A 15,093-nucleotide genomic window follows, 5' to 3' on the forward strand; every position below is an offset into this window, starting at 1 on the left:
TGTCAAATCCATTTATTTATTTATTTATGTTTTTCCCCTTGAAATTTAATTGACAGCTCTCAATGATCATCCATCTAAGCACATATAAATAAGGACTTGGTTTATTAATTAAACCGATGCCAAAGAACTCAAAAAGCGATCTTAATCAAACCACAAGGATCTTTCTTAAAATGGGTGATTACTAGTCTTTGGTTGCAGGATCGCCTATAACAACTGAGATGAACTCCTTAACATGCCCTAGTTATTTCAGATACATTACTACATTTGATATCAAATCAAGTGTCCAATATTTGATCAGACTGACTGACTGACTTACTAGTTGATGCACAACTTCACGAAGAATCAATCATAAGGCAGGCTGGAATAGCGAGCCCAGGAGCAACTAGTAGAATGAGGCAATAGGAAATCTAAGAATGTGAGAACCAATAGCTACAAGAGAAGAGCATGCGTCTCTGCGAGGTACCATAGCCACTATGTTTCGAAAGAAGATTTTTTTGCTTGGAAGTAATATCATCTCCGGAACAAAAGTATTAGCTTCAGCTATTACAACAGCATATTCCTGGTAACATTTTAGATTACAGAACAAAGTCTCTCGCGCAACCCTATGCTTTGTCAGCATGTATTCAAATCATAACCATCTTGTCAAAGCTGCGGTCATTGACTTCTCTCAACCCAGACAAAACTGCAAGTCTGTAACAATATGCAACCAAAAATATAATCAGCTAAAATGTTCGATAACGTAGTACTCAGAGATTACTAGGGATTCATTGCCAGTATAGAATGAATTCTTCAAAATGCTACCATCTGCTAGTTATGTTCGATGTAGGGCTGACGTTTGCTAGATAGCTTTGGAGGCTTGTTGAATACCATAGGAGCTATGCAGGACACACACACACACATCAACCGCTTGTTTATATTAATCTATGACTTTCTGGACATTTGACTTACTGGCAACAACTTTTGTTTATGAAAATGTTCTCAAGTCAAATAAGATGTAATCACATTTATTGACAGAAACAGAAATGAATACATTTATTAACTTTAGTGTCTTTCTTTTAATATCTAGAATCCATATTGTGTCATATTATTCTATCCTTGTCCCAAATTCGTGTTTGTGCCTCTCAAGTGTCCCTTGAAGGAACAGTTATAAACTTAGTGGTCATTAAATGCAAACGTTATCAATATCAGTTTGATAAATGCAACAAACAAAAGAAACAAAAAGGAATCTACTTCAGGAACCAGGAGAAGAACCAAGCCTCACCATTATTTTCAATAACAATAAGTTATCTGTTAGCATGCGATAGTTATCTGCATAAAGATCTAGTTGGCATGCTCAGGTCTAGATGGTTTGTCTTCTTTCAGTATGCAAAAGATTATTATGGATTAAAAATAACAGAGTAAAACAGATGCTAGGCGTTGATGCAAAAAGCAGCACAGTAGATGCACAAATATGGCTCCTATGGTAAAAGTTTAAAATAGTATCCTGGATGAACCACGAAATAATCTTAAAAATAGAATGAAGGTTTAAACCATAATCTAAAATTTTATACTTAACTCAGATTAAACAAGAAATAACGAACTTGGATGTTGTGGAAATGAAAGAAAGTTCATGTGAGAGACCGAAAGAATGGGGGAAAAACTAAAATCTGACTCTCTGGACTTGAACAAGACCTGAGAAAAACCCAAATTGAACTATAACATTGACTAAACTAATGTAACAATGGACTTAATTCAAATTTTAGGTCTCGGCAAGGCATTGTCAGCAAATGCATTGACAAAGACCTTCATGTTTAGCTCTCAAATCCACTAGTCATACCAGTTAATGAAGCAACAAACTATTTAGAGAGTTTATCAATGCCTTTGAGTTGCACAAATGCTTGAACTTCTGCTGATAGACAGGCAGATTTTTTACCTAAATTAAGGAAGGATATGAGAACGAAATATGAGAGGATATGTGCAACACCATCCACTGCTCCAACACTGCAATTAACAGATTCAATAATAATACAACGCATATGATAAAGAGAGTATGTTCTTGAGCAACAGATGGGGAATACTACAATAGCCTACCACAGATAGAAGTGGCCCTTGCTTGAACTTATTGTGGAAGGCAAATCCAAGTGGCTTTGGCTTTTCTCCTGGTCCTCTAATGAAGCCACTAGATTTAACAAGAAAATGATACATTAGTGAACATTAGAGCATATTATTACAGGTTTAAGAATGAAATATCATATAAAGAGAAAAAGCATATTGCTGCAAAATGATAGTGCTAACACTAATGATGCTGAGACGAGAGGTGTCCTCTTAGTGTCATATATGGCAATCAGACCACTGTACATATCATCTCCATCTTTGTATGACAAAGCTAAGCGTTCTCCTGAAGCATCCCAGGTTACCTTCTCAATGCCTCTACTGAGAAATTACAAATAGAGCATCAACCAATAATGCATAACATGCTATAACTGTCATAACATACTCAAGATAACATGTATAGGAAAACATGAACTAGAAATATGCAAATTATATGTAACAGACAGTCATGATTCATTTGCTTTACTTTGCATCAATTTTCGCACGACATTATAGGCGAAGTCCACATCCTTGTAAAAAGTAATTTATTTATGCATCACAATATTAACCATTGTATTATGAGTAAAGTTCAACAGTCCATCACCTTATCTAGAGATGTAAAGGTTTAATGAGTTCGTCTTCTAAGGATTTAGTTTGCTATATTTTCATATTTCACAGGAACGATAACAATAGAAATTAAAACAAAGTCCCCTTTCTACAAACTTATATTACCAACCGCTGGTGATTGCAATTATCCTTCAAGGTTCTCCATATATCAACTCTCAAGGCCACTTTCACATGGATGGAACCTGTCTATTGTGAAGTACATGATAAATGTTGCAATTCGTATGGGATGTTAGTGCAGAGAAGCTACCATGTCGTGCTGCTGAATAGGGTCACACTGTCTAATACCTCAGAACGGCAGCAAAATGTCAACCCATCCGACCCTCATCTCTCCAGGAATCTTTCTACTCATTTCTGCACCATCATGTCATAACCCAATAAGTTTCCTAGAATCTTTTCCTCCCAAATTATTCCACTTTTGAGCAAATGATGTTACATGATACCAATATGGCAGAAAGATATGATTATGAACCCAAACATCTGCATTTTCTTGTAAAATTTCCCACAAAATGTATTCCGTCACAGACACCCACATGAGTCAAAAATTCCAGCAGTTCCATTTCAAACATCATGGGAATTAGATACAAGGTTCACCAAATCCCAGCACTACGTAGGGCGCCAAGGTGTTAAATCAGGTTTGTGCATATTGAGATGCATACGAAACAATAGAACTATCAACTCAAACCCCACATTTGACAAGTGTCAAAAATTCAAACAGAAACACGAACATGTCTAATAATTTGTTCAGGTCCGAGGCTAACATGATTTGAATCAAATGACTCATAACCAGATAATAGTATTAACCATGTAAACACACAATTCAACCCACTTATGAGATTGAAATGCACCATCAGTAATGCACTAACCTGAAAATGGCACAATAACACATTTAACTTGATTATTGCTGGGTTGATCAGGGTTAGTCATGTAATTTTCCTAAACACAAACCAAAAATATGTACTAATTGGATTAGAAATTTAGAACCAGCATGTTCATGGCCAAAGCACAAGAAAGCACAACTTGAATCCACTAAGGCACTAATTTCATGTCAGTTTCAAGTCAGTTCGCAATTCAGGACAAGAATTACTGCCTCTAATATTTTTCATGTTTCAACACCTGCAAAAAGCAATTACTTTAAAACTTCATGATACTCAGATAGCATCTCCAATCATGGGTTCCTAAAGTGCTGATGACATTATTTGATTGATACAATTGACTTGGGATAAATTGTACAAAGGAAAATTTGAGACAAGAACCAAGGGTTCTTAACTAAGTAGGACTGAAACTAAATGTGTAAAATGCAACTTTGATAGCATCGAAAAAAGAGGCAGCATTCATCAATTAGAGGTAGCTTCTATTAAGAATAAATTAAGTACCAATTAAGGTGGTTTGGTCATGTCTAAAGAAGATCTATAAAAAATTAAAAACATTGGTTAGGTGTAGTTAACAATTTAGTTAGCAATTAATTCATACTGATTTATACTGATGGAGAAAGGAGAGACTAATCAAGAAAAAATATACTTTATCAGAAACATGAATTTGGTGGTTTCTAGTTTGATTATGGATGTTGCCATCTGTGGCCAAAAAAACAAACAAACATGCAGCCAGCACTATATGAAACTTATAGATTACTTTGTAGTTTTGTTTCCCTACAGCAAAATTTTTTGTCCATTAAATTCACCAATTCTTTCGAAAACTTGTTAGACCCTGATTTCTCATGTTGGAAGTACCATATAATTACATTTTGGCCAACTAGAAAGTAATTCTTTAACCGAATATCACCATCATTTTGATTCGATCCCATGACATAGGTTGGGCATGTTTATTTGGACATCCTCCAATTGTATCGTGCATGATGTTTCAATTTTTTAGGATAAATTATACCAAGTGGAGTAATGTAAAACCATGGTTTGCCTCACCGTCCCGACCAGTGTATTGACCGGCCATCGGTATGGTACGTACCGACACATGATACGGTGGGGTGTACCGACAGACTGGTACGTACTACCCATATTGATCCCCTGTTGGACCGGTATATACCGCCCGTATTGAGTGGTATACTGTGGTACAACAAACCTTGTGTAAAACATCTTTCATTTCGTTCCATTGTTTAATAACATTCAATGACCAATATTAAATGATTAATTATAATACTGAAATTACATTAAATGAGTAACTATGATTCATATAAGTCTGGATAGATTTAGAAGCTTGCGAGATATAAAAGAATGACATACAATAAGGTGGTGAACTTTCATTACCTTCCAGTCAAAGAGACAATTTCTGGCAATTCCACTGGTACAAGGTGTGCATCTGAGGTCAAATGACACAGAAATAACAAGATAGTTATCAATCTGCTAGATCTAAGATTATATCAGAAGATACTATAAATTACAACTGTGCTGACATAGATACTGGACAAGTAGCTTTCTATTGAAGGTTCCATATATTCATGATGATCAATATTTCTCAAATAAATAGGTAACAAAATGTGCATCAGGAATATAAAACTATTGAAGACAATAGTACAGTTATTGTAATTTCTTTAACAAACAAAAGAGCTGCTCTGTCTAAAGCAAAAGATTTTATACTTCCCAATTTGAATTCTACAAAACATCAAGTGCATATACCATGATATCTTTGTATAACTTAGTATATGCTAGCACAAGTACCTAAATTTCTATGATTAGCACTATTTTTTGAACTTACAATCACACAATATTGCATTACGTGAAAAGCATATTTAATCAGTTAGGTTCTCCAAGAACTTCAGTGTCTAACACTATCACATATATCTGACGCTATTAGTGCTATTACACCTTTCTTATCTCCCTCTGACTCAGTCAAGTAGATGAAGTTGAACTATATTGTCCTATCAATTCCAATCTACACAAATGTCAACTTTCAAATAAAGAGTTTTGAAGATGGTCATTTGCTTCCACTTTCACAGCTCCAACACACCAGTAAAATGAACATAATTTCACCTTCTTTTTCATTAGACTGTCCTGAAACAATAGCATTGTTGATGTCACAAACAAGTCAAAAACAAAGATAACTTTGAGGATCCAATTGGTAACACAGAAAGTGTACAAAGAATGAGAATGAGAATCACATTGTTGATGTTTAGAAAAAAAATTAGTCTTATCCCCATTATGATTATGAAACAGAATTGGTTTACCCTTAAAACAAAATTTTGGTATGTACCAATCCGACTCGCCACCGAGCCTGAGTCCTCGTCGGCATGTCCCGACGTACCATATGTTGACACACCAGTATAGACCGGTATGTACCATACTGACAAATCTTCGAGATGGGTCTGGTATCCGAAAGGGCAAACCTTGATATAAAGATAAAATCAGGGTTTTTCATTTCATATCAGACTAGACCAAACCAGACACATGGTACATGCTATTCTGGGCATGATAAATCGATATAAAATAAGATAATTATATAAAGATAAAATCAAGGTTCTTCATTTTGTATCGGATCAAACTAGATGGGCGATACATAGAAGTACGAGTGTGGTAAATAGATAGGAGCACAACCCCCCTTTCAAGTGATCCAATCTAACCCATTAGAAAAATTTTAGAAAGAACTTAAAGCTTCAATTAGGGTTCACGAACATGAGCCCTCTTTTCGCGGGGGGCATGGAATTGCTCCTGAGCTGCTGCCATCTGACACTGCCACCACCGCTGCTATACACCAAGGTACGCTTCCTCCTCTTCTTCTCTTCCTCTATCGCTTTCTCTTCTTCTTTCTTCCCCCACCGCTTCCTTGTCTTCCTTCTTCCCTTCCTCTTCTTTCATCGCCATCACTTCTTCCTTCCTCGCCCTCTTTCTTCCTTCCTCCTTCCTCTTCCTCTACTGTGCTTTCCTCTGTTCCCTTATTTGTCATGTGTCGATACACCCGCACATGCAGGTCCTTCAAGGACCGATATAGATATAGTACACATGATATAATATTCCTTGGATAAAATAATGTAAGTATGAAATAATATTAAAGAAGGCATATAAAAAGGAGTACAACATATATTATATATATAATAAATACAAGAATTAATGATATAGAAAAAATATGATATATAAAACAAAAAACATAAAATATATCACATACATAAATAACATCTCAAGTTAGTATATTTTATTAGTTGTTTAAACTAGAGTTCATAAAAAACATGTAAAAGGACTCGATGATTTGATTCTAGTCCTACATCACTGCTTCTAACCAACATTTCTTCGATCTAACTACTACTCATCATTACATGCAAAGTGCATGAAACATAGATAACAAGAAATATTCAAGACATCTAGTTTGATTGGTGACATGGAAACTTCTACGTAGTGTAGTTCTATCAAGATTAATATCTTCTATTAGACTAAAACTCATTTCTCACTGCTTCTAATGAATGATTGTCTTCCCACCAAAATGTTACAAAACAAGCGGAACATACTCAATGATCGACACATGGACTGCTCCATTCCAGATGGTACATAGGAAGAGGCGGCGTACCAATCAAAGTGGCTGCATTTTTTTTTTTTTCTTTGTAGCCAAGTGGTGGCTACAATTTGCAAGGTCCGCATCCAATCCAATAAAGATTGCAGTCTATGTGCTTTCACAAATGACAACATCAAAAGGATATGAACATAATTGGTCAACATTCGATTTGATTCCCATGGCGATCTACAAACCGGCTATTATATAGACACTTAGAGAAAGCTTGTATATGTGCACTACAATATGCGTTGTGATATGCCAATCTCAACAAGGAACTGGAGGAGCCAGAGATAGATTCTTTTGACCTCTAGTTCTATAACAAAGATTATCAACCAATATTGGAATGGGTCGAGGCAACAAAAAACCTAGGGGATCATTTGCTTAATGAGGTAGGCGACCCCCACATCCATCTTGTTTCATCACTAAGGCTATATAAGAAAAGGAACATCCTAGTAGGAGGAACAACACCCTCAGTCAGAATGTGACAGTCGCACGTTGAGGAGTCAATCTCATAGGGTCTGTGGCACCAAACAACCACAAACGTTAGTCTAGCGTGTGAAGAGAAAGGGAAGGTAGTATTATCAACCAATTCAATAGAAAGAATCGTCGAGCAACAATTTCAGTCTAGTGATGAGACACCTCCCTCATATTCTGTGCTCCACATAGACAGTAGTGTCGTCGTATTGATTGTTCCATCTACTCCTCAGGGTGGGGCATGGATAGAGGGTCATCTACTCATGATAGGGCATGTATGAAGTAGCAGCACTTTACATATGCCACCCAAGATTCAAATCACGAAGCTCGAGGATCCACACATATTATTTATGAAAAGGGGAAGACAATCGATGACTTTAGGTAGTCAATGACTTTCGGTAGTCGATGACTTTAAGCACGTATGACAGAACCTTTATGATGATAATAACTCATCGTATTTGTAGCCTTTGTATTATGCAAGATTTTATGGCCAATAGATTTACGATAATAGTTGGTCTTTTTTTTTCCGAGTTTGATTGTTCTTATGTTACATACCAACAAGTTAATGATTATGAATTTATGATTTTTTGGTCATTTTATTGCCTTTTTCATACTGATCCGTCCCTAGACCAATACCACCAGCCAGCATGGTACAATGGTCCTTGCTTCTAACCAAGGTTTCTTTTAATTTTCTTATCCTCATCACAACAAAGGTGAGACCTACAAGGAAGCTGGATGCCTCCTACTACACTCTAGGACAGATTGCTTAGATGCATTTTAAGGCATATATCGATGATGATCAGTCACATCAAACCTACACAATAACATCAATCATTCAATGTAAATGACTATGAGAATAATGAGTTAATACATTAACATATGATAATATCACTAATGTTTCTAATAGTTCATTAAGAAATCATAAACAAGGTGTAAGCAGGTTGATTATGATGAAAACATTCACAATAAATTGACGACAGATTGAATTTTTTTGTTTTAGCACTTCCTGGAGCATCCTTGCTAATAATGCTGCTCCATATGTGAGACCCATTTAATGATAAAACATCTGTATGACAATTATTAATCAGCAGAAACGTTCATACACGATCAGTTAAGTTAATTATAAGAAAACTAGTTTCATCATTCATAGTTTCATACAACAGAAAACACATGTTAGAAATAAGATAAGCTTCTAATTAAAACCAGATCACATACCCAATGAAGGAGGCCTTGATGCAAAGTGAATTGAACCTAAAGTTACTGATTCAGAGAATGAAATTAGTATCATCCGTCCTTCTGGATCCCATGTAGCTCCCTAAAGAATTTAACAACAAACAGAAAGATGCAAATCTTTTAGAGAAATAACCACAGTGACCAACAGAAGAGGGAGAAAAACAAACAGGAACAAAAACTATATTTCAAGATTAAAGTGGCTATAATGCATAATCATACTGGATGACAACATTTACAATTCATAAGCATTAAGGTTTTGCAACTTGACCATTGTATTCCAAGAGGGGGGAGAAACTATACAAGGGCAGTCAACAATTTTTTTTCATAGAACCCAACTGAGGACAATATTATTTTTGAATTACATACTGTGACATATCCGCTAGTTGAAGACCAAGGTTCTGATGTCCAAGTATTTGTCTCCCATAGGTAGAATGTACCATCGCTGCATAGAATATTGAAATAAACTTTCAAATGAATGTCAACTAAGAACCAAACTTGTTTATATAATCAAACAAAAATTTAAAAAGGATAAAATTTGAGCATACAACTTAGCAGTTAGAAAATAGTCACCACTTGGTGACCACTTCAGCATTGATATCGTGCCTAAACCTCGTCGAATAGGAGTTCCTAATCCTGTACATACAAAGTTTAGAAGCATTAGAAAACAAAAAAAAAACATTTATTATGAATTGATCTGACAACCTGATGCAAAGTTAAGACTGACACAAGTAAAGCACCTCATAGCTGATCTCTCAAGAGAATTCATTTTTATATAGCCAAAGATGTGAATTGTCTATGATATGGTAATTGTTATTTCTTTGGAATAGGAACAAAAACCAAATGAAAATCACAAGAATAATAGACTGGTTTCTGTCCACCAGGAGCAACCAAATGCAACAATTTCTAAGTGAAAACAAAAAGACAACAAATAAGAACACTGAATACCATATATATCATTTTGAAAGGGGCAGTTACTGTAGACATCTGTTGTTTTAGTACATATACGGGTTTAAGGATTAAGAAGCGACAACTGAAATCGTACTTGACTCCTGAATAAAAGCTGCTCCTCCTCCCTCCTCTCCCCAGTGCCATTCCACCCCCTGCCCTCCCCAATGGAGAGTGTCTTTGACTTTAGATTATTTTCCAAATCAGGTATAGTACAAACCCTCATTGGAGGTCCATGGTTTCTAAGGGGCCAAGCCCTATGTTTAATCCCATGACAACCTTGATGGCAACCTCCCATACTAAAAATAACTTTCGCTCCCACTTACTTACACTTCCCAAGGCTTCCACTAGAGTTTATGCAACCAAACATTCTTGTTCAGCAAAATTGCTTAAACTTGATGACATCACTCTCAGGTACAAGATGGGAAATCTGCTTATCTGTGTATCCTTCTAGACCTCTCAAAACCCAACTCTCAAGGCCTTCGGATTAGAGTGGATACCTCCTTCGAGTCAATAACCTATGAGAATCACCCTGTATTAGCAAAAGATTATGATTGTGTAATCAATTATCATCCTAGGAAACCGAATGTAGTTGTTGTATAATTGTTGTCGATTGGGTTGCTATCAGTTGGGTGATTGTGGGTTGTTGTCAGTTGGGAGGGGAAAAGGGGGAGGAGGTTGTCGAGGAAGTTGGGGGGCGACTGTAGCGAAGCGAGGGGAGAGAAGACACTGACCACGAGGGGGGAGAATTCACCTGCTAATGCAATGCCTTATCTAGATACCAGAAAGCATACTGATTTGACGACTAAACAAACCCATGGAAGTATCAACTATCAATGACAACCAAATGAAAATGCTAACAAATAAATATTTTCCATAAGGAAATATTGGAGAAAGTTTTTTTACTCTACGTAAGAAGCAAGTCAAGATACAATGTCGAACAAAATTATTAAAAATTTGTCCCACTTTTTTTCCCTACAATGAAGCCACAAATATTCGAACATCCTTTTAAGAAATGTGTATTCACTTATAGTTAGCAATTTAAGGAAATAAAAGAAAAGATGCCACATCATGATAATAGCTTATAGTTGCTTATATACTAAGAAGCAGAATACTTTTAACAGATCAATCACTTGGCATAACAAGAAAGCAATCAATTAAGTGAGTCCAAATAAGAACAATATAAAAACATAACAAAAAAAAGATACTGAATAGCTTTACCTTGAGAAACATCCCATACCGTAAATGCTGAACTATCACCCGAAGAAGATGCCAAATATGTAATATAATGTCAAGAATAAACTGTTTAACAGAACAAATTATATCATACATACAAAGATTATATTGTTGGTAAAAGGTTCATTCAAAAATATTATATGACATCATCTACGAAGGGTTACAACATTAAATTGCATTGTGCATCGGAGAGCTTTTGGCCTTGAGAAATAAGTGCATTGAGGATGTTCTAGAATTGGCTGCAAAGTTTGAAAGAAGTGAAAAGGATATCTTCCATTGGGACTCCAAGAAAGTACATTTATTTGTTCATCATTGGGGCTTTGAAGAAAATCTACCAGGATCCATCGAACTCCAGAGCCTCTAGAAACACTACTCACAGAAGAGGTAACTCCAGATCTAACAGACGGTGCATTGCCTGGGAAAGAAGCAGACCAAATGCATATTCCACCCCTGAGAAGAGACATTTGTAGTACTTTAAATTCAAGATATTTACAGTGTAATGCAATATAATAATGTTAACAAGCACATAGCAACCATAATATTACTTGCATGCAACTGAGAGCATCTTGCCACTGTTTGGCCTCCATTCAAGTGTCTTGATGCCTCTTTGGAAATCACTAGTCAATATGCATGGATCTTTACTATCTGGTCACATGGAAGTTGATTTTCTCAAGGAAACATACTAAGTTTATATTGCACATAAATAAAGAAGTTCAAAGGACTTACCTGAATCCTCATAATCCCTTATTGTTACTTGACTTGGCCCATATACAAATGCTAAACAATGCTTATGTGGATGCCAACTTACTCTTTGAGTATCAACTTCTTCTAGTGCATTCAACTATAAAAACAATCGAAGAGGAAAGAGAACATTAGTATCAACCTCTAAAAGACCATCATCTTAGATCCAGTTCATAAAAGAACAAAATATCCTTTTTAAGACAAAAGAAAAAAACCTAAAGTTGAAAGGTGAGGTCCACAAGGACAGATGTGTTTAGGAGGTTATATGATTGACATGCCTATGAGATACATGTAACGTTCACCATGTTTCATAGCGTAAAAGTTAATGTAAACTAGATTTATCACATGATATTTGAATATAGAAAAAAAATCACAAATCAGAATTAATCGTTCCTGATATAACATTATTGCTTTTCACTGTACAAACGTCTTGAAATGCAATGAAAACTTCAAAGCAATATAAAAATTTAAGAAAATAGGACAAACAACTAAATGGACGACAGGCTTATGGAACAGCTAACTCTTCAACAGGTAAATACTAAGCTATCAAATGATAGTTTTAACTCAACTCTCAGCATATATCTATAGTTGTTTTTTCAAGGCATGAGCAATAATTAAATTGTAATAATCTTAAAATAGTGGAAAAACTTCCAAATCTTATGTACAAAAAGAGCAAACAGATCTAAGACTATTGTTTCTAAAGGCTTTATGAGTGAATATCTTGGCATTAAAGTAATGTAGATGGATAGATCTCTTCAGGAATGAACCTAGGATCAAAGTTAGATCGCTCAATCACTTATTTCTGCGAACCAAAGTCCTTTGTCCCAATATGGACATCTCCCAAGTCACGTGAACAAATATCAGCAGTTTATGGCAGGAAAGCGAGTGAAAGAGGAAGACAAAGAAATACAAAGAGTTAAAGTAAGAAAAAAAATAACTTGAGAAACAATCACTATTTGTATGTGTACGTACGTATAATGAAAATAATTCCAGTGAAATATAAGAACAACATATTTTTGTATGTGAGATAACAATCACAATTTGTAAAGAAAGGAAGAAGATAATTATTTCCCACGAAGCATTTGGAATGATCATAGCCTTGTTTATAAACTAATAACAAGACCGGAGAAACAAACTTACCTCATTTGGGCAGAAAATGCGCTTAATGGACTCAGAGATGCTCACTTTCAAACCAGCAAAACCCCTCGTCGGAACAGGAATGTTCAGTTCTTGTTCTGCAACTTGCTCTGTATCAGGCATCATAAGATCTGGTTGGAAAGCAATAGGACTGAACACCATTCCCTAGAAAGGCCAGTATCAATTAGAAAATTCAACCACAAAATGAACTTAACAATAAAATTCATCCCGCTCATAGTAAGATACAGACTGCGAAAAGTTAATACAATAATTTATTTTACCACGAGCTTATGATACTGTTAGACAAAACACGTAAACTATTTTGTACTTTCGTTTCATTCACATTACTAATCAACCAGTAGTTTAAGAAAAGCGAAAAACACCAAGATTCACGAAAGACATATTTATTTCAAGAGTTTGTTTCAAAAGGAACTTACCAGAACTTTGCCATAAGTTTCTTTCGCCCGATCATCGAACAAGTTTTCAGCAGTAACTAAGAATAAGAAAAGGGGAGGGACCAGAAAACATTATTTTCTTACTCGAAGATAAGTTTCAAAATGCACATAGAATGCGATAAGAACAGAGATTAGTACTGAGATCGCGATTAATCTCGCAGATGGTCACCGCTCCGGCCTGCGGAAAGCTTGGCATGTTGCTTGCAAATAGAACAAGGGGGAAGATGAATAGATCTAGTAGATCTCTCGGTGCGACTTAGGGTTCGTTCTACGGCAAGACGTCAGCGGATGTGATTAACTGAGATGGGAGATGTGGTCTGAAGAAGGGGTAGTCCGAGTGCTGCTCACGCGCCGTCTCCCGGAGACAACGGTGAGTCCTGGCTACGGTCATCGATGTTCAGCAGCCACAGTAATACCCTATTTAAGTTTCATACGTATAATTAAAATTAAAATTAAATATGATATTTTAATTTAATTATTACTATCAGCATAACAAAAAAATTAAATAAAATATACTAATTTCCTAAACAGAATGACAGAATTTTTTTTGTACCTAACGATTTTGATATATTTATTTATCTATTATATCTAACTAAAAAACATACCTGTCTAAAATTTATATATATAAATATACTTATACGTCATCGCTCGCTCGTATCTATGTTGGTATAGACTTGTACGTATTTACTTTCTTACTCAATTATTTAGGTAAGGTATTAGTATTCTTATCAATAAAATAAAATATATAGTGAGTAATCATTCGATAAATATAAATATTTATAATTTTAAACACGTATCATATCATATAAATAATATTTTAAAATTATATACATAAGACACTTAATAATAAACATCTCATCTTATGATTTATTTAGCAAGTGTAATCTTGCAACATAGTATATGCATAATAAAAAGATAAAAATAACTCAAAAATATTTATATGGATATATAGGATCATAATATATTCATATACTTCTATATCTCATATTAGCACGTTATCGTAATATATATGCACTCATACATTACGTGTCATAATATATATATATATATATATATATATATATATATATATATATATATGCATTCTCACACTATAAGTCATAACATATACATGTACTTCCATAATGCACGTTGTAGTATATACATACATAGCACGTTTTAACATATCCATATACTCACACATGTAATAGAAAATAAATGTACTCTCACATATACATGTTATAGTAAATACATACACATATATATATATATATATATATATATATATATATAGCATGTTTTAATATATTTGTACACTTCCACACCCCCATACGAAGATGTCACTACCATTTTGTTATGAACTTAATTGGAATTGTCTAAGTCATGAGAAATCCTTGATTATTCATTCACAAAAGAGTCGATCTAGTTGTAACCTTGCTAAAGTCTCGAATGATCGATAAAAGAGCAAATTGATTTATTCTAAGAATGAGTGACCGACAAGTCCCAACGTCTCGTAAATATGATAACTTTTCAAGCAATTCAGCAAATACTTATGTACGAGAGAAAAGAAAGGAGAAACTATGGACTTTAGAAGGGAAACGAATAATCGTAAGTCTATAAACGACAGCTCATTATGTGTCGGACATATTGGCAAGTCTCTATAGGCTTAACATATGAACTTGTAAATCTAATCAAAGCCCAATAC

The 15,093-nt window shown here is 34.9% G+C and overlaps 1 protein-coding gene across 2 annotated transcripts; it reads right to left on the reverse strand.

Moving 5' to 3' along the window:
- Window positions 1-476: 476 nt before the first annotated feature.
- Window positions 477-13,803, reverse strand: LOC135619914 (aladin-like). Of its 2 annotated transcripts, XR_010489537.1 has the most exons (16): window positions 13,548-13,803; window positions 13,392-13,447; window positions 12,958-13,119; window positions 11,803-11,917; window positions 11,622-11,721; window positions 11,343-11,526; window positions 11,062-11,116; window positions 9,441-9,528; window positions 9,262-9,337; window positions 8,878-8,977; window positions 4,956-5,007; window positions 2,275-2,412; window positions 2,071-2,158; window positions 1,913-1,980; window positions 802-875; window positions 477-690 (listed from the first exon to the last, which is right to left on the reverse strand). XR_010489537.1 is itself a non-coding variant. In XM_065122386.1 (15 exons), the coding sequence occupies exons 1-14, from the start codon at window positions 13,603-13,605 to the stop codon at window positions 1,918-1,920; spliced, it is 1,335 nt and encodes a 444-aa protein (XP_064978458.1). In that variant the 5' UTR covers window positions 13,606-13,803; the 3' UTR covers window positions 477-690; window positions 1,913-1,917. The 2 variants fall into 2 exon arrangements, 1 of the variants encoding a protein (XP_064978458.1); XM_065122386.1 differs by lacking the exon at window positions 802-875.
- Between the last annotated feature and the right edge of the window lie 1,290 nt (window positions 13,804-15,093).

This window comes from Musa acuminata, chromosome BXJ2-8, assembly GCF_036884655.1.
Source record: "Musa acuminata AAA Group cultivar baxijiao chromosome BXJ2-8, Cavendish_Baxijiao_AAA, whole genome shotgun sequence".
In the NCBI taxonomy this organism is placed as follows: domain Eukaryota; kingdom Viridiplantae; phylum Streptophyta; class Magnoliopsida; order Zingiberales; family Musaceae; genus Musa; species Musa acuminata.

Coding starts and splice junctions, on each gene's coding strand:
- LOC135619914 (XM_065122386.1), bottom strand. CDS start 13,605: ATGCCAAGCTTTCCGCAGGCCGGAGCGGTGACCATCTGCGAGATTAAT. Junction 13,120..13,391: donor AAACTTATGGCAAAGTTCTG/GTAAGTTCCTTT, acceptor TGGCCTTTCTAG/GGAATGGTGTTCAGTCCTAT. Junction 5,008..8,877: donor ATCAAGGCCTCCTTCATTGG/GTATGTGATCTG, acceptor ATTTGACCTCAG/ATGCACACCTTGTACCAGTG.